At 44.9% G+C, this 19,800-nt stretch overlaps 1 protein-coding gene across 1 annotated transcript in view; it reads right to left on the bottom strand.

Annotated features, from left to right (window-relative positions):
- Positions 1-14,814, bottom strand: part of NINL (ninein-like) — a 91,371-nt gene extending 76,557 nt beyond the window's left edge. Inside the window, exons 1-4 of the mRNA XM_008593888.1 lie at positions 14,623-14,814; positions 6,044-6,137; positions 2,956-3,128; positions 1,286-1,352 (exon numbers count right to left, since the gene is read on the bottom strand). Of these exons, the coding sequence (XP_008592110.1) occupies positions 1,286-1,352; positions 2,956-3,128; positions 6,044-6,137; positions 14,623-14,805 (517 nt within the window). The 5' untranslated portion in view covers positions 14,806-14,814. The remainder of the gene's footprint in view (positions 1-1,285; positions 1,353-2,955; positions 3,129-6,043; positions 6,138-14,622) is intronic.
- Between the last annotated feature and the right edge of the window lie 4,986 nt (positions 14,815-19,800).

Raw genomic sequence — 19,800 nt, 5'->3', positions numbered from 1 at the left:
TGCTGTGGGGAAGCCCAGCCACACCAAGAGGCCACGTGTGAGCCCCCAGCCCACATGTGAGCAACCCTTTGCATGACTCCAGGCCCAGCCTTCGAGGGTCTCAGCAGAGGCTCCAGACATCACAAGGCCCCTGCAGATCTATCCCTTCTCCAAGCCTTCCAGGAACCCTCAGAGAGCTCTGCAGAAGCATCAGAAAGCTTGGGCTCTGTGCTCACACACCGCATGAGGCTCAGTGTGACCCCCGCCTGGGAGGCCCAGGGGCCATTGGGCAGGCCCAGGAAGTGCCTGTGCAGCCCCTTGTGCTCAACACGGGCCACTCCGTGCTTCTCGCGCCAGCTGTACTGTCCTCTATTTCCTGCCACTGCTTGTCACAGGTGTTGTGTTGTCTCCCCAGTTACACTCCAGGATTCTTCAGTAATACTTATTCACTTTTTACATCAAAGAGGTATTAGAGCCAAATACAAAATAAGTAAGAAGAAAAAGAAGCCCCACTCCCTGCAGACCTTCTGTTCCCCTCTCCAGAGGTAATGACTGTGAAGGGCTCCGCGCCTGACTTCTGAAGTGTTCCTGTACCCACAGAAGCAAGTGACGCATGTGCCTCAGAGACTGGTGACGACCCCACGCCAACTCATGCCAGCACACTCAGCCTCCCTTCCCAAAGCACTGGATCTCACAGGTGGCGCCGCAGCCACGCAGATGGCCGCGCCCTTCCTTCTCCATGCTGCAGAGCGCTCCGATGCTCAGGCGCTAGGATGGGCTTCCGGGAACTGGCTGTTGCCTTCCGTTGCCGCGTCAGGTCCTTATGCCTCACGCTCTATTTGGGCACAGACGGAGACCCTGGCACATGTGAGGCTGCTCCTTCACCAACCACAGGAAAGAGGCTACGCCCAGGCCCGGCGTGCCAGAAAGGAGGCACAGAGCCAGCCCTGGGAGTGACAGGGCCAGGCAGGGCCCTGTGGCCTGAGAACCCAGAGCCACACCTGCCAGCTGGGGTCACACTGGCACCTGCAGACTATAAAACATGGCAGGACCACACTGCTCCCTTGGCCAGCAGCCTCTGTCCCAGGACCTAACTTCAGGGGAGGCTGAGGACTGAGTGACCGCCTCATAGCTGTGACGATGATGTTCTAACCGCTCCTGGAGAAGGGGCCTACCAGGGACACCACCCACACCATAAATTTTCCAGATTATACTTTGGCTGTGCCCTATCCAACCACCCAGCTCCTCAAACTTTCAAAGCACTGGCCAAAGGCAGAGAGCACCAGGCGTGAGGCTACAGCTTTACCTTGTGCTTCGAATAACTCCCTCTGAGGCTCTTCAGCACCCTCGGCTTCCTCATCTGACTTCAGACTCTGCAGAAAAACATAACGAGAAGGATGTGGGTCCCATGGTGGGTGCAGCACCAGGAACAACAAGAATGGGATGTTTCTAGGTGGGGAGGGACTGCCGAGGACGAGGCATCAGCTCCACATGTGCAGTCACACGAGCAGCCAAGGGCCAGGACATGGAGACCAGGACACGCCTTGTTCTGCACACTCGGGGCTCCTCACGTGAACCACAGCCATCAGCAGCTCACACTGGACATAGAATAGAGCACTAGTGTCCTAACGAAGCTGCACGCTCCCCACACCAGCACCTCCTCGTGGTGCCAGCTGCAGAAGCCAGCACGTGACAGAAGCCGGCCCTGAGCTGAGGCTAATGTGCCAGTCACAGGACACAGTCACAAACCAAGGCCTGCGACATCACCAGCTCTCACACCTGCCCCGCCTCACTCATCAATTCAGTGAGCAATGGAAGGTGAGCAGGTCCCTGCACCCCTTCCACGGCTCCAGGCACAGCACGTGCGTGGCAAGCACCTGACACCTCAGGGGCCTCTGCAAGCTTGCACAACCAGGCAGGGCCCGTGGGACACACCTGACTCGGGCAAAAACCTCACATTTTTGACCGAGCCGGCTTCTGACCACGTGCTGTACGTCCCCATAATGGACTGTGGCGTAAGTGCCTGGGTGACCAAGTGTCCAAAGCTGCACTGCTCCTGCAGGTCAGAAACTGTCAGAGATAAATGCTCAGCCCCATCGTTCTAATACATTCAACTCGGCTGAAATCCTAACAGCAGCTATGCCCGTGCTCACGTTTAGGGGACCGTGGATGATCTAAACAGCACCAACCAACCAAGACGGACGAGTGGGTTCGTGCAACCCTCTATAGCTGAGCTCCAGATCTTAAAAAGAGAATGAAAGGGGGACGTCCTGGATTTGTCGCGTCCTGGATTTGTCAGTGTTGCCCAGGTGCAGCATGCCCCTGAGAAGAGAGACTCTAAAAATAAAACATGTTTGTTCTTCCTCTTTGCCTCATCAAATGTTGAAAGTAGAAACAAATCAATTTGGGGCCCCAGAGTTGTCTTGTCAAAGATAAATTCCCAAATACAGCCCCATCTGTCAAGAAGCTGACATTGCAGAGAGCAGGTACCTTCTGGAATCCTTGACAACAGGTCTACTGAGTCTATGACTGACCAGTGAGCCGTGGACCTGCCCCGGGATACCTCTTTCCACAAAGTGCTGGGAGGCTCCAGACCCGCAGGCTGGTGCTGAGGGGCAGAGTCAGCCGCAGGAGTGTGGCCTCGGCAACATCGTAAGTGCTGGAGGGAGGGGGACAGTGGCCTTGACACATCCACACTCCTAACTGAGAGGCTGCATCGGGAAGGCACCTCCCCCTTCTATCCTTGGCACGTTACCATTTCATGCCAATGAAGCCATAAAAATCACTTTCTTGCAGTGACAGGGGAAGGTAGAGGTGGAGAGCAGGGAGGGAGACGAAGGATTCAAATTCTCTCCTGCCCAGGTAACCCGAAGGCAATCAGATGGAGACAAGTTAACATGGAATGACTTAGATGCCCTCCCCGCATCCTCTGTGATCAGGTGTTATGAAACAGGTGGGAAGAGACAGCAGACCCACCTCCACGCTTTCCAGGGATGCGGAGCACTGGAGCGGGCTTCTCAAGCTGGCCTGCACCTGCTGCTCTGGCATGTGCATGGCTTCGGTGGCAGAGCCCCACTGCTCAGGCTCACTCCGACGGCCGTACCACTTAGAGCCGCTCACGTACTTTGGTGGGACAGCACAGGAGACAGCTGGAAAGAAAACAGGAGACCTGGTGAGGGAGGCTTTTAAAACAGCTCTGGGCCCATAATGCTGACAGGATGCCCTCTAAGAAGCTGTAGACTGGCCATAGAGTGTGACTCATGAGCACGCACTGTTATGTGCACAGAAACTTCTAAAGGAACACAAGAAATGGTTAACAGAGGCTGTTCGCTTACCTGGGGCTTTCCTCTAAACTGTGTGCTGTTGATGTTTTTTTTTTTTTTTTCCTTTTTGTCTTTTTTCGTGTCCGGCAACGGATCGCAACCCTCAGTGTCGCGCCCGCACCTCGCTCAGCCAGTGAGCGGGAACCGGTCTGTATGTGGGATCCGAACCCTCGGCAGGAGTGCTGCCGTGCTCCCAAGCGGCGCACTGTAGCAGTCCGCCACCGGGCCGGCCCGCACTGTTGATGTTTTTTTTTTTTTTTCCTTTTTGTCTTTTTTCGTGTCCGGCAACGGATCGCAACCCTCAGTGTCGCGCCCGCACCTCGCTCAGCCAGTGAGCGGGAACCGGTCTGTATGTGGGATCCGAACCCTCGGCAGGAGTGCTGCCGTGCTCCCAAGCGGCGCACTGTAGCAGTCCGCCACCGGGCCGGCCCGCACTGTTGATGTTTTTTTTTTTTTTTCCTTTTTGTCTTTTTTCGTGTCCGGCAACGGATCGCAACCCTCAGTGTCGCGCCCGCACCTCGCTCAGCCAGTGAGCGGGAACCGGTCTGTATGTGGGATCCGAACCCTCGGCAGGAGTGCTGCCGTGCTCCCAAGCGGCGCACTGTAGCAGTGCGCCACCGGGCCGGCCCGTGCTGTTGATGTTTTTTAAAGCATATTTCGCTTCTGCTTATGTGATGAAAGCAAACACGAAATCTAATACAAAATCTAGCTTTTTATGCAAAAGAAAAAACCTCCCCAATAATCCAACAACATACAGCTCCAGGGACCCGACAACCACTTCCCACGATTTCACCTTAGGACCCTGCCCCAGCAGGGCTAGGGACGTGGATGGGGGTGGCCACAGACACAGCTAGGGGAGTCTCTGATATCCCATGGCAGGTCTACAGGTCTAGGGCAGGGGCCAGCGTAGATTCTAGTTGTGGGATTCACGAGAACACCCTAAACCTACAAGTCCTTGCACCTCGTTCTTCCTCCCTTACTTCTCCACATTTGCATGACCCTAATAAAGGCGTCGCACAGGCAGGACAGGAGAGAGACCAGGGAGGGCAGCTTTTGCAGCAGTCATGACAGGACATGGGCTCAGAGGGAAGAAGCCCCAGGATAGGGCCCAGCCAGGGAAACTGAGGCACATTTCCCTGCAGATGTATCCCAAGTCTCACACAGCAGAAGCCAGGCTCCCTAAGTAATGCTCCTCATCCCTTTCCTCAATGCCCCTGGCTGATCCACAGCCACTGGTCTTGGGCCATTAGAGGAGGAAGCTGGGTCAAGCCTGGCCAGACAGGTGCAAAGACGGAAACTAGGGACGAGGCTTAGGGAGGAAGATGCTGACTTCCACTAGGGCCATGCTGAATGTGAAGTGGCAGCGTGACATTCAAGGCAGCTGGCAATATGCAGGGTGACCCCAGTAGGACAGTCTGAAGTTCTCTACCAGACGGTAATGATCCCCCTGGGAACAGGTATCCATGGGGCTTGCACGGCAAACTCTCACTGGACGGGACAGAGCTCCTGGGGATGCTGGAGCAGAGGAAAGAGTTGCCAGGTCAGCGGAGAGCAAGTGAGAGAACCTGCAGAAAATGTACCAGATCTCAGAGCAGCAGCTACAAACACGCAGAAAGGTGCTCCAGGGAGAGTTGCCAGAAGGACGAATGAGTGGCCAGTGAATCAAGGCTCCTGTTTCTGAGTCCGGCTTCCACACACACAGTGCAGCCAGCTGGTTGTGAGCGGCTGGGGAGGAACCTTCCTCCACCCTCCGTGCCTGAGGAAGCACCATGAGGTGGTGCAGGAAGAGGGGAATTCCTGTTTGGTGGGCAGGAGGCTGTGGGACACCTGGGACCTCAGCGGTGCACTCCCGAATGACCCCTTGGACAGGAGACCTGCACAGAGGCAGAGCCCAGCCACCCTGCACGCCACCTGTGGCCACTCCTGGGGTGCTGGACACACGTTTGCACACCTGGAGATGGTGCGCCCAGTGTACATCCCTGTTCTCCTCCCCTTGGTTTTCCTTACCTCCACTTCCCCGCCAGACTGACCCCCAAGCCCATGATCAGGCTGACCTGATCCTGTGCTGGCTGCGCCACCCGGTGCTGACAGTCAGTCAGTACTTCCCTTAGGATAAGGAGCCACCCAGAAAAACATGTTTATTTCATACTATTCCCCACCACTGTCACGACAGGAGCCGGAGTGCCACCCCTTCCTCCATCAGGGAGAAGCCCACTCTACAGAGTGTCCACGGGGCAAGGCAGGGCGCAAACAAGGGCGGGAGAACTGCAGCAGAGGAATGAACAGGGCGGCAGCGACACCCACAGAGCCACAGCGTAGGAGTGCTGAGCCACCTGGGCCACGCGTTCTTCCAGAGGACAACCAAGTCCTCCTGCACGCCCGGTGTGCCTTCCTGATGTGTGTATTTATAGGAAAAGTGGAACGAAGCCCTAGAGTGAAAATGCATGGACTTATGTGTTTAGTAACAGTCTTTAACCAAAGGAAAAGAATGACCTGGAGCAGGGCTGTTCTCCAAAGTCCAGGGCAAACAGTCACATCGTGAAACTCTCACGCCTGGACTCTAAAAGCCCATTTTTCTGATCATAGTGGGAGGTGCTGGGAAGGACCAGCAAACGGATTAGGAATCAGGAAGAGCGCAGCGCCAGGACCACAGCTGAGGCCAGCGGGGCCCTGCAGAGCGACCAACCGGGCGGGCCAAGCCAGCGCAGAGACAGTAGTGGAGGGCATGGGTGGGGTCTTACCCGAGGACAAAGGACTTTCTTCATCAGAGGCACAGACACCAGCACCTGAGGACAACACAGCCACAAAACCTTCCTTAAATTCCTCAAAGTTAACCTGGGTGAATTTAAGAGAGGACAATGTTACTTTCAACAGATCACGCCTTTAATATGTTGATCTTTGGGGTTTTTTTCTCAGATGGAAACATGTTGTCTTTTAGACAGAACATTCTTCTTTTCAAATGTTTACTTTTGATTTTTAATTAATTAATTATAATTATCTTACATTCTAAGATGTTGGGGAGCAGTGGGGGGAGGGGGAGGGGAAGGAAGGAGCATAGGGTGGGAGGAAGAGGAAGGAGGGAGGGTGGGGCACGGTTGAGGCTACTTAAGGTTTTTAAAATAAAAAGCATAAATGAAAGTCAACCATAATCCCACCACCAAATAAGCACTATTATCGATTTTATAAATCAAGCAACATAATTAGAAAACAGTGCAGAAAAGAAGGGTCTGGTGACCATAAAACAGTGACCCACATAAAGCAAATGTCCATGGAATCACCACCCCATGTGGAGAACCAGCACCCTGAGGCCCTCCCACCATGACCCTTTCCTGGTGAATGTCCTGCCCACCTACTCTGACTTTTATGGTAATGACGTCCTTGCTTTTCTGTATCTCATTTGCGTGAACCACTAAAAAATATGGTTTAGTCTAGTCTCTTTTTGAATTTGATGCAAATGGAACCACGTGTATACCTTCCCTGATGTCCTACTTCTCCGATTCCATGTGACTTCTGTAATATTCACCTCACCTGCCGTGCATGGATATGATCCATTCATTCTCTGTGCTGCACGCTGCTCCACTGCCTAAGTGCGAGAACTAACCACGCTCCTGCTGACGGGTATTTCCACGGTCTCCAGCGCTCAGTTATTCAAAACAAAACTGCTTTAAACATTGTTACACGTGTCCCTAGGGTTTTTCTCATATATACTTAAGAATGGGATTGCTGGCTCACAGAATGTGCATTTATATCTTCTTGGTGAACTGAACCTTTTTTTTTTTTCCCCTTTTTGTCTTTTTTCATGACCGGTAACGGGATCGCAACCCTCGGTGTTGCGCCCACACCGTGCTCAACCAGTGAGCAGACCGGTCTCTATATGGGATCCGAACCCTCGGTGGGAGCGCCGCCACACTCCCAAGCGCCGCACTCTACCGAGTGCGCCACCGGGCCGGCCCTGAACTGAACCTTTTATCATCATAAAATACTCACCCGCTTGACTTCAGTCATGCTTTTTACCATAAAGTCCATTATCTCTTATATCAAAAAATAACTCCAACTTTCTATTGGTTAGTACTTATAAGATACATCTTCTTATCAAACTTTAAAATTTTTATATCCTTATGTTCCAGGTGTGCTTCTTATGAACAGTCTGCAGTTGGGTGTTTTTCCCAATCTGACTGTCTTTATTCTTAATTGAAACATTTAGTCTATTTACATTTAATGAAATTACTGATATATTTGAATGTAAATCTACTATTTTGTTTTGTGCTTTCAATTTGACCTGCTTATTTTTTCTCTTTTCTGTCCTCCTTTTGGACTTGCTGCTTATATTTTAGAATTTCATTTTTCTCTTTACTAATTTAGAAGCTATACAGTTTATCCTAAAAACCACAACATGTATCCGTAGCTTATCAACATTTACTATTAATCAAGACTTTCACCCTCTGCTATGACAATACAAAGTCTGTGTAATACTTTAACTCCATTTACCACACTCCTGAATTTTATACTCTTGTTATCACCTATTTTAATTCTATATATTAACCAGCCACAAAATTTTTTTGGTTTTATATATAATGTTTATTTATAACTATTCACATATTGAAAACTCTGTTTTTCATTTCTTCTTGAATTTCTGACCTTCCATCTGGGATAACTTTCCATCTATTTAAAGTATATCCTTTAGAATTTCATTTTTCTTGAATATGCTGGTGCCAAACTCTTTTAGTTTGTCTGAGATGCTTTTATTTCACCTTTATTCTTTTTCTTAGCAGAAAAATAATTTACATCATAATTTATCATTTTAGAAGAGTGGATATGACCCTGATGTCCATGTAAATAGAACAGATAAATTATGATAACAGTCACATAAAGAAATACATGACATGAAAAAAGAACAAACCACTGATAGACACAACATGAATGCATCTCAGAGACATAATACTGAATAAAAGAGGCCAGAAAGTATGTACTATTTATTTCCATTTATATAAAGTTCAGAAACAGGCAAAACAAATCTATGGNATTGAAACATTTAGTCTATTTACATTTAATGAAATTACTGATATATTTGAATGTAAATCTACTATTTTGTTTTGTGCTTTCAATTTGACCTGCTTATTTTTTCTCTTTTCTGTCCTCCTTTTGGACTTGCTGCTTATATTTTAGAATTTCATTTTTCTCTTTACTAATTTAGAAGCTATACAGTTTATCCTAAAAACCACAACATGTATCCGTAGCTTATCAACATTTACTATTAATCAAGACTTTCACCCTCTGCTATGACAATACAAAGTCTGTGTAATACTTTAACTCCATTTACCACACTCCTGAATTTTATACTCTTGTTATCACCTATTTTAATTCTATATATTAACCAGCCACAAAATTTTTTTGGTTTTATATATAATGTTTATTTATAACTATTCACATATTGAAAACTCTGTTTTTCATTTCTTCTTGAATTTCTGACCTTCCATCTGGGATAACTTTCCATCTATTTAAAGTATATCCTTTAGAATTTCATTTTTCTTGAATATGCTGGTGCCAAACTCTTTTAGTTTGTCTGAGATGCTTTTATTTCACCTTTATTCTTTTTCTTAGCAGAAAAATAATTTACATCATAATTTATCATTTTAGAAGAGTGGATATGACCCTGATGTCCATGTAAATAGAACAGATAAATTATGATAACAGTCACATAAAGAAATACATGACATGAAAAAAGAACAAACCACTGATAGACACAACATGAATGCATCTCAGAGACATAATACTGAATAAAAGAGGCCAGACAGATAAATTATGATAACAGTCACATAAAGAAATACATGACATGAAAAAAGAACAAACCACGGATAGACACAACATGAATGCATCTCAGGACATAATACTGAATAAAAGAGGCCAAAAAGTATGTACTATTTATTTCCATTTATATAAAGTTCAGAAACAGGCAAAACAAATCTATGGTGTTAGTGCCAGGACAGTGGTTAACCTTTAGTGGCAGAGGGACAAAAAAGGGGCACAAGGTGGGATTCAGGTGCTGGTTACACAGCTGTGCTCACTTTGGAATATTCGCTGAGCTGTACCCTTTGAAATGTGCTCTTTTCTCTATGTATGCTTTGATGAAAGTCACACAGAAAAAAATCAACAGAAAGCGTTATTAGGTAAGTCAAAGTATCACCAGTAAGTGCTGGAACAGCAGGCTTGGGCTGTAGGTCCAAGCACACTTCCCAAATCTGGCAAACAACTTGAATGAGCACATCTCTGTTGCTGCCACTGAGCATGAAATGCTGCTGTCTGCTTCACACACCTTTGCCGGGGACACGGGTTACCACCTGACGTTAGGTTACATACGCATTTGTCTGTTTTCTTTCTCCCCAACTAGAATGTGAGTTCACGGCTGGCATGATGTAGGTACTCAACAAGTATTTACGGGATGTTGAGAACTCCCCTTCTCAACTGAGGCATGCTTTCACCTTTATTCTTGGAGGATATTTTGGCTGTGTATGGAAATCAGGCTGGCAGTTATTTTCTTCTAGCACATTAGAGATATCTTTCTACTATATCATGGCTTCCACTGCCACACTGGAGATGGCAGTTGTCAATGTAACTGTGGTTCAGTTTTAGGATATGTCTTTTCTCTGGCTGCTTTTCTTAAAATTACTAAACTTTTCATTTTGAGATAATTACAGATTCACATCCCTGTACCCACCTCTGACTGCTTTTAAGATGTTCTGTGTCCGTTTTCCTTCAGTTTCACAATGATATGGCCAGGTGTGGACCATCCTGCTTGGAATTCCCTGGGCTTTTGGAATCCCGACAAGTATGATTCATCTGTTCTGACATTTGGTAGCTAATATCTCTTCATGTAATGCCACTCGCCCTTCTCTCCTTTCCTCCTGGACTCTAGTTAAGGTGATGCTGGACCCTCTCACTCCATTTTCACTGTCTCTTCTTTTTGTATCTTCACGCTGCATTCTGAGTGATTCCAGTTAATGAATGCTCTCTTCAACTGTATCTAAACTGCTGTTAAACTCTTCCATTTAGTTTTTAATTTTGGTCATAATACTTTTTGGTTCTAGAAGGTTCATTGTTTGGATTTGCTATATCGATTTTTAGAGTATCCTCTTTTCTATGGACATTTTTAAGCTTTTCAAAAAATCTCTCCTACTATAGCAACCATAGTGGTTTTATATTCTGTACCTAATAATTCCAAATCTCACATCTTTGTGGGTCTTCTTCCATTGCCTGTTGTCTCAGCCGGTTCTTGCTCATCCTGCCTGGTTTGTGTGCCTCATTATCCTTGATTGTATGCTGGTTACTGTATTTGGCTATTACTTAGGAATAATTTTAGATCTGGGATGGCCCTTTCCTCTTCTCTTGTTTTCTTTTGTCAGGTATATGAGGGCACTGTCCACACAATAATCTAAGTGCAAGGCTTGAGGTTCTCTAGAACACTGCAGGGACACAAGACTAGATTGCAAAGTAGCACAACGGCCTATCACCTGCAGTTCATCTTTACCCTGTAAGTGTTACCCTTCAGGATTCTCCCTTAAATTGGGGGTTGGTTTACCAGATTCTCTACCTTGGATAAGCCTGGGTTTTGATATATATTTCCCTGGTCTTCTGAGGCCCCCAAGACCAAGATCCACTTCATGCTTACTTAAGATCAGAAAATATTCTCAGGGTAAATGGGGTTTTCTGTGCTGAACTTAACTCTCTGAGTACTTGACTTACAGATTTTCGGACTTTCTTACAGATTTTTGGTATTTCTCATCTACTCGTTTGCTTTATACTAGATCAGAAAATATTCTCAGGGTAAATGGGGTTTTCTGTGCTGAACTTAACTCTCTGAGTACCTGACTTACAGATTTTCGGACTTTCTTACAGATTTTTGGTATTTCTCATCTACTCTTTTGCTTTATACCGTTTTCAAGATTTTTGTTCTTATTATTTTGTTCAGCTTTTTTTTACTAGCCCTCAGTGGAAGGTTGGTATGAGTTTGTTCACTTGCCACTACTGGAATGTCTGAAACCTCTTCATTCTTTCTCAGGGCTGCATAAAATTTCATCTTATGGATGTACCAGTATTTGTTTAACCAATCCCGTACTAAAAAGGCTGTTCCCAAACTTTTGCTGTTTGAATCAATGCTAGAAGAAATAACCCTGCATATATTTCATTTCCCATGAAGACAGAAGTCGTGTTTCTTTCATCTTTGTATTTGTAGCATCTGGTGTTGCCTACTACATAAGAAGTGCTCAAAAAATACATGGATGAATAGCAAAATGGCAATTTTGCTTGATTAATCACAGATTATTTCGTGTCTTTCACAATAATTATCAGCTGACTTTCTTCCATCCATCAAACAGCCGTGGAATCTGATGGCCCAGTTGGGTGCCACTTCAGCCTGACAGCATGTCGACTGCACGTATATGTTCCCTTGAGCCCTTCATAGCTCACAAGAGAGAAAGAGTGACACACTGCATTCAGGTGTTTGACCTACTAAGACACACAGCCAGATCTCCATGTGATCGCAGATTAATTCACTGCAAGATGAAGGGGTAGACCCTGTAACTTAGAGTCTTTCAACTTTAAAATTATTGTCAATAACACTATGTTAAGAATCATTGTTTTTGGAGAGAAGAATTCTCTCTCTGCCCAAATTTAAAACACTCGAGGTTAAGATCCTCACCACTGGTAACCAAACAAACAAAAAGAAGACAACATAACATAAAATAGGCATGGAAATGTCCCATGAAACTCAACAAGAATTTTAGGCTGTGTTAACTTTCTGGTTTGAGAGCAGACCTTGATAATGTTTCTTTAACAGGAAATAGGAATTACAAACAAAGATACATTCAAAGCATTTTTAAAATTACCATGTTAATTCAAATATAATGCTTCATTTTCACAATTGGATTTCTGTATCAGTGAGTAATATCTATACAGTATCATATATTTTAGTTACTACAAGGAAAGGAGATACATGGTATTTGAACTGGAAAGCCAATAATCCATTCATTCTCCTGGACAAAGGATTTGTCTCGGTTTTCTTTGAGATTTCTTGAAATCTCTACCATTTGGTTTCTGTTGTAGACAATGGGGACAACTACTTGTATATTCCTGGCTTGACACCTGCTTCCCCTGAAATCTTGGTATGATGTTGCACCTAAACGAGGGCTGTGGGAGCTCCTCCCTGTCAACAGGACAAAGCAGAGGAGCAGTAAAAGCTCCGAACAGAGAAATTACCCACAGTGACCAACCATCACAAGGAGATGGGACAAAGTGTGAGGTGGGAGAGACAAACACCAGGCACCTCGGTGGCATTGGCTGGTGTGGGCGCTGCTCTCGGAACATTAGAGAGGGAAGAAGAGGAGATGGGACAAAGTGTGAGGTGGGAGAGACAAACACCAGGCACCTCGGTGGCATTGGCTAGTGTGGGCGCTGCTCTCGGAACATTAGAGAGGGAAGAAGATAACTTCAGGTCAGACTGAAGAGCACTAATGCAAGCACAGTTATTTCTTAGTTTATCCAGCATCTGATTTGCTTTTTGAGAACAGAAAATCATAGCTGTAAGAGAATGGAGTTGGACAGAGAGAAGGACTGACGGATGGACACACATGGGCACACACACAGCTCTGCCAAGAGGGACTGCTAATCAGAAAAGGCCAGACTCTTGTAGCTGCTTGTGGGTATCTGTCTTTCCCTCCCCATAAACGTCTTAGGATAAACTTTCAAGCCTCCTGGAAAAGGAGCTGCTCTTCAGGACACATATGACGCGGCTGAAGTCTCACATTTCAAGTGACCCAACTTGATTTTTCTCTTTGTTGACATTCCAATACCAATTGTTTTTTTTTCCTGTCATAATTTGATGTTTCTAAATCTTATACCCTTGCCGCACATACAAAGCATAAAGTGAAAAGGGGCTTGGGAATGATACAGTCGATTCGATCAGCAGAACCTGAAATCTGAATCTGGGCCCAAAAGTTATTTTTTTGTTTTGAATTTTCCGAACTGTCCAAATATCAGAAAACCAGACCGTCTGTTCATACTGTATAAATAATCAGAGGATCGATTTTTCACAAATGTGCCTTTTACTCATTAGGTCCCCAATACAATTCCAAGTGATAGAATGTTATCTACCAAAAACACATTTGATTCTTAAGTCCACATACACAAAAAGGCAGGAATAGAGTAAAGAAACAGAGACAGGCACGGTCCGTTTAACTGAGGCAGAGTTTCTCATGGGGCAGGAACGGTACCTGCTTACCAGGGCAGCGTAGGTTTCTCTGGGGAAGTACCGAGAGATCAAATTCACCTGAGCTCTCTTCCTTAGGCAGTGAGCGTTTTTGTTTTCTTGTTTTTTTTCTTTTTTCTATTTGTTTCTGTCCAAGAGCCAATTCAAGAAAATTCACAGGCTGGATTTTTTTTTTTTTTTTTTACATTCAAAATGAAAATAGTTTTGAGTCCAGTGGAAAAAATATTCTTTCTTCAAAGTTAAGATGACCCATGATGACGAAAAAAAAAAAAAAAAGACAAAAAAAAAAATTTTTTTTTTTTTTTTTTTTACATTCAAAATGAAAATAGTTTTGAGTCCAGTGGAAAAAATATTCTTTCTTCAAAGTTAAGATGACCCATGATGAGATAAGGCATTGTTTTTAGCACTAACGTGTTAATATTTCGGCACATTTCAGAAGCAGGAACGGGGAGGGAGGGATGCTTTTCAGTACTTCAATTGTGAAAGCAGTTTGCAGTCTAGGATCTGGATCACCATTCTAGATGACCTTGAATTCCCTGGAGAAATGAACTCTCTGAGTTCAAATTTTCTATCTGGCCTAGATGAAATCACAGAACACCTCTGGACAGAGGTGTCCTTTGTTCTTTCAACAGTAGTTTACAATGGTTTTATCCAACTGCAAGATGAATTTTGAGCTGTGAAATTTTATAAGACAACCTGCTTTCGAGAGACTGTGAAGCTGTCTGTAAATGACTTGCCAGCGCGTGAGGTGCGCACAGATCCAGCCCTGTTTTTGTCAACTACATGCCACCCATCCGTCCCTAAGACAAACCACTAAAACATCTTTATGGAAAAAAAACAAACCAAACCAACCTTTGGAAGTTATTACACGAAAGAAAGTAATCTTAAGGAACGGAAATGCTACAATGTAGGATTTCCACAGAGGGGAAAACAGTATTCCATTTCCTAATAACCCTCCTTTGATGAGTATCTGTATCCAACTGATATTTATCAAATGCCCACAACAGCCAACTACAGAACCGTGTGCTCTTCTTCAAGAGAATGAAGTCTAACACCCACCCTGGCAAAGTGGTCATTTCCAAGAAGAGTTTGCAGGAGGACGGGCAGCTGCCTTTCCAGGTGAAGCTTCAGGCAGAGTTGGGTCAGCTCCTCCCGGTCCAGAAAGCCTGTCCCCGTGGTGTCGCAGCTCCTGTAGACGTCCCTGAGCAGCGAGACATAGTGGTTCTGTTCTTCATCGTCCATCCCATAGCAGGCTGGCCCTGCCCGGGGGAGAGAAGAACATCAACCCTGTGCTTGCCGCCCTCACACCTGCTGCACCAGCACAGGGGCGGGAAGGTGCCCGTCCCTGGGGGTCAGCTCCCCGCGCAGGACAGCGCCCGATCCTTCAGTCATCAGGCACAAGAACCAGAGTTTCTTTGTTATGTAAAAAAAATCTTATTATGGAATAATTAGAAAACAGAGATAAGTATAAAGAGAACTAAAACCACCCAAAATTCCACCACCTAAAAAAACTATTATTAATATTTTGGCAAATATACATTCTAATTTTTCTGTGTATGTATACAAGTGTGTTTTTTCCCTTACAAATACAAGGTCTTTTCCTTACCAGTACTAAAATAAGCAGTAAAAATTTTACTAAATTTCTCTAAATAAAAGTGCTTATAATAAAAACAATGGAAACTCCAATAAAAACATACAGAAGAGGATAAAAACAAATCACAAAAGAAGAAAAATATATAACTAATAACCATCTAAAAAACTTAAACTATAACTGAGATACTACTTATGACTGTCATCTTATTGAGACTGAAAACCTTTAGTGCTACCAGGCTGTCATGATAAAGGGGATCCCACACGTCACTTGGGTAGAGGGACAATCGGTTTACATTTCTGGAGGGTACTTTCTATATATCAAGAAATTTTTAATTATTCTTATTATCTGGCCTAGTTATTTCACTTACATGAAAGTCCTTATAGAAATTCCTTACATTTAAGAAAACGGAGCTACAAACATATGAGTTCATCAGAGTATTATATATATATGGCCAAGAAAGAAAATAACCTAAAATATTCAACAAAAGAATAGTTTGCTAAATTATAGGGCATTTATACAACAGAATATGTTGTTGTATAAAAGCTGAAAATCACATTTCTGAAAAATATTTAATAGCATAGGAAGTATAGGCAGTAACTATCAAGTCAGGGTAAAAACTGTCTATAATAACAATAGCTCAAATACTTACTGGCCACCTTCCGTGTAATTATTCATTTATGCTTTATAACAATTCTATTAAGAGGCTTCTGTAACTTTCTAGGGGAAGATATATTCAAAAAAGAAAAAGAAAAAAATACACTAAAATGTTAAGAGATGTTTTCATGGTATAAAAAAATAGGAAAATAGAAAATATAAATGTATTTCCCAAAAATGTTATAACAAGTAGAACACTTCTATTACCAGAAAAAAGTTATTAGAACATGAAAAACATTAAGGTCCTAAAAATATTAAGATGTATGATACAAAACTGCCAATATTTGACCTGCTGACCCACAAAAGTGGCAATTTCATATGGGTCAGCCTATTATACACGCACAAGAACTAAGGGACAATTCTAAAAAGAGGAAACAAATGTGGAAAGTCACATTAATAATCAATTTATAAATATGAAACAATGAAGCCACCTTTCTTACTAGTAAGGCACTGCACAGTAAATGCCAACTCAACACGGCTGTCACTATAACATGGCATGGTGACGGTGCTCACCTGTCACCACCCACACAGGGCACGGAGGCCTGACTCAGCTCACTCAGGCAAACAATACATTCAACGACATAAAATATTAATGTTACATAGAATCTTCACGGTGATATTTCACCTTGATCGTAGAAGGTGAAATGCCTCATCTGACCTCTTAATTAACACCTGTTGATAAGGCATAAAAACAGCCAGTGTCCCCACTGAGAATGAACAGACGTGTTTGTGAACATAGATTTCACATAGGTGAAAAATGGTAATGAAGCTGCTCAACAATCTGCGTGGGCTGGCCCTGTTTGCTAACCAGAGTAAGTATTCCCTTCTCAACAGCTGTGCACAGAAGTTAAGAAAGACACAGAGGGGAAGCTATGAACACCTGCTCCTCTTCAGACTGCAAAAAACATCCAGGACAAAAATGCACAGAAAAACATAAACGATAAATCAGAAAGCAAACTCAACAACTGTTCTAAGTCAACATCTGTCAGACTTCTCATGAAGGACGTCTTCCTCCCGGAGTGGGATGCTCTACCCTTTTGTGGACAAGAGCCTGCTTTGGTTTGGTGAGCTACATAAAACTGCTGATATCTGCAAATGCTAATTTTTGCCATGCAAGAATTAAACCGATGGGAGGATACCCAGTAAGAAGACAAGTGGTAAAACTCAGGATCTGAAAGGCAGGAATGGGGACCCCAGTTAGAGGTGCACACACCAACACCTCTGTGGATTGCGCCACCCCCCCAATATCTCCACGAGTCATGAACAAACACAGTTTTGAAAATTCCTCCATTTCTTTCTATTTTATCTTTAGTTACAACCAATTCAAGCAATTGGAAGTATATAAACTAAAAACAAAACAAAACACCCTGTCCCTCTACCTCGACCCACTTCCCAGAGGAAACTACTGCTTGGAGTGTAGGCTTTGAGATGATTTCCAAGTCTCTAAGACAGATGGACGGCCATGCACGTGCATACATGTGACACACCTATTTTTACGTAAGTACCACACTGTACATATTATTTTGCAATTTTTTTTTAACTTAATGCTATTTGACATGAGAGATCTTTCTATGCCTTCCTCATTTAAAAAAATGACTATCCACTCTTGTGTACAGGGGTGTAACATAATGTACAGCAACCCTTGCATGCTCCCTCACCAGGCCTGGCTAGGCGTGTGCTACAGCTGCCTGAACTCCTGCGCTGGGATTCCAGGACTAGGTGGGACACAGGTGTGGAGCCTATAGGTTAAAGGGCACTAGAAGGGCCCTCCATGAGCAATAAAGCTCCAGTCAGTTGAGTGAACCCACCCATCTGATGGGCCATCCCCTCGAGGGAACCTGTGACATGCCCCACTGTCCACAGCCCTGTCAATCACATACACAGAACTTTGTGCAACTCCACACGGCTGAGGCACTGGCCACTCAGAACCACTGCTTTCTTCTCCTTTCCCTGGTGCCTGTGAGTCTGGGACACTGCCTCCCAGAGCAGGTGCTTCACCTACCGGCTCGCTAGGTCCAGGCAAGCAGGTGAGTCAGGCATGGCAGTTCCACAAGTCAGTCGAAAAAGACCTGTCGGTCATGACTTGCTAGGACATTTCCTAACCCCCATCAGGACAACGTCCAGTGTTCCAAAACTAATGGAAGAAAGGAGGTGCTGTTTCCATGTATGTGTACCAGCAGAATGCACACTCCCTCACCCTCTTTCTCAAACCTCTCAAATACCACAGGACCAGCAACCTCAGAGGTTGAGACCACTGGAAACCTTGGTCAGGAAGGCACGAGAAAACTGCACAGATGCTAAGGGAGACTGTCTTGACGTGGAAAACACGGCCAGGTGGGGTCCACATGGGAAGACATCGCAGAGGAGCCACACTGCCTCAAGTGGCTGCCCCAGGATTCAGGAGTCCCAGAACGTGGCTCAGGTGACAGGAAGCAGACAAACTGGAAACACTAAGAAAATTGTGGAAGGTCTTAGAAATGGTGGAGAAGCCTGAAGGAGGGCTCAGGATTCCGGTGTTCACACACACTCCATTCACTGAATCTGGAGCCAGTGATTTTTTGGAGAAGGAGATGGGAGTAAAGACGGGGCTTAACCCAAGACGCCCATCCATGCGCATGCAGAGAATAACATCCACAGAGAGACAAAGGAAAATCATTATAGTCATGAAACAACAGGAATGCTATACAAAAGGAATGATTAGAGACTAAGGGAGTGTTCTTTGACATTGACACAGTTGCAGTAAAAAATTCAATGGTAGGATTAGAAGATAAAGACAGGAAAATCTTCCATAAAGTGTATCTAAACAATAAAGACATTTAAAAAAATGAGAAAAATATTAAGAAATTAAAAATCAGTCCCATACAGTAATCAAAACAGTGTGGTATTGCCATACAGACACAGAGATCAACAGAACAGAAAAGAGAGTCCAGAAATAAACCCTCATATATATATGGACAAGTGGTTTTCAACAAGGTGCCAAAAACCACACAATGAAAAAGAACAGCCTCCTCAAGAAAATGTTGCAGGGAAACCTAGATATGCACAAGCAAAAGAATGAAGTTTAACTCTTACCTTATAACACATAAAAAATTTCACTCAAAATGAATCAAAGACCTAAATGTAACACCAAAAACTGTAAAACTCCTAGGTGAAAACACAGGGGGAAAGCTTCATGACGCTGGATTTGGCAATGATTTCTTGGATGTGATACCAAGACCCTGCAACAAAAGCCAAAATAGACAGATGTGACACAGGAGGTCTCAGTTTCCATAGGTTTGGATTACAAGACACACCTCTGGGTTTCAAGCCACGTGCCTAGGACTCAAGCCCCGTCTCTGAGTCCTAAGCTATGGGGGACCATTTTCAGTACCAGCATGTGGAAACTGAGACCACAAGGGGCGGACTTATACAAACCCAGTGGCTGAGCATGCTTAGTAGAAAGGAGCTATGTAACACCAGTAGCTGAGCATGCTCGGTAAAGTGGGATTTATCCTTAGGATGACCTTTCACTGGAGGCACTAGAGAGCACGGGTACCCTTGAAGTTGACCGATGAGCAGGTTCTAAAAGAGACCAAATGAGCATGTGCGAGACTCTGTTACATAACAGGCAACACCCACCCCCTTAGTTGAATGTTCGTTAGCAGCAGGCGTCTGTATTAGGTGGCAGAACTATGAATGAAGGTGAACGCCGGCCGGTAGGAGGGGGGCTGTTGCTCACTCCCTTTGGGCCTGCCTGAGAACTATGAATGAAGGTTAATGCCGGCCGGTAGGAGGGGGGCTGTTGCTCACTCCCTTTGGGCCAGCCTGAGAACTATGAATGAAGGTGAACGCCAGCCGGCGGCGGGGGGGCTGTTGCTCACTCTCTTTGGGGCCAGCCTGAGAACTATGAATGAAGGTTAACGCCGGCCGGTAGGAGGGGGGCTGTTGCTCACTCTCTTTGGGGCCAGCCTGAGAACTATGAATGAAGGTGAACGCCGGCCGGTAGGAGG

This window comes from Galeopterus variegatus, unplaced genomic scaffold, assembly GCF_000696425.1.
Source record: "Galeopterus variegatus unplaced genomic scaffold, G_variegatus-3.0.2 Scaffold9831, whole genome shotgun sequence".
Classification (NCBI taxonomy): Eukaryota; Metazoa; Chordata; class Mammalia; order Dermoptera; family Cynocephalidae; genus Galeopterus; species Galeopterus variegatus.
The sequence above is the reverse complement of the archived record's forward strand: the minus strand, read 5'-3'. Positions and strand labels throughout refer to the sequence as shown.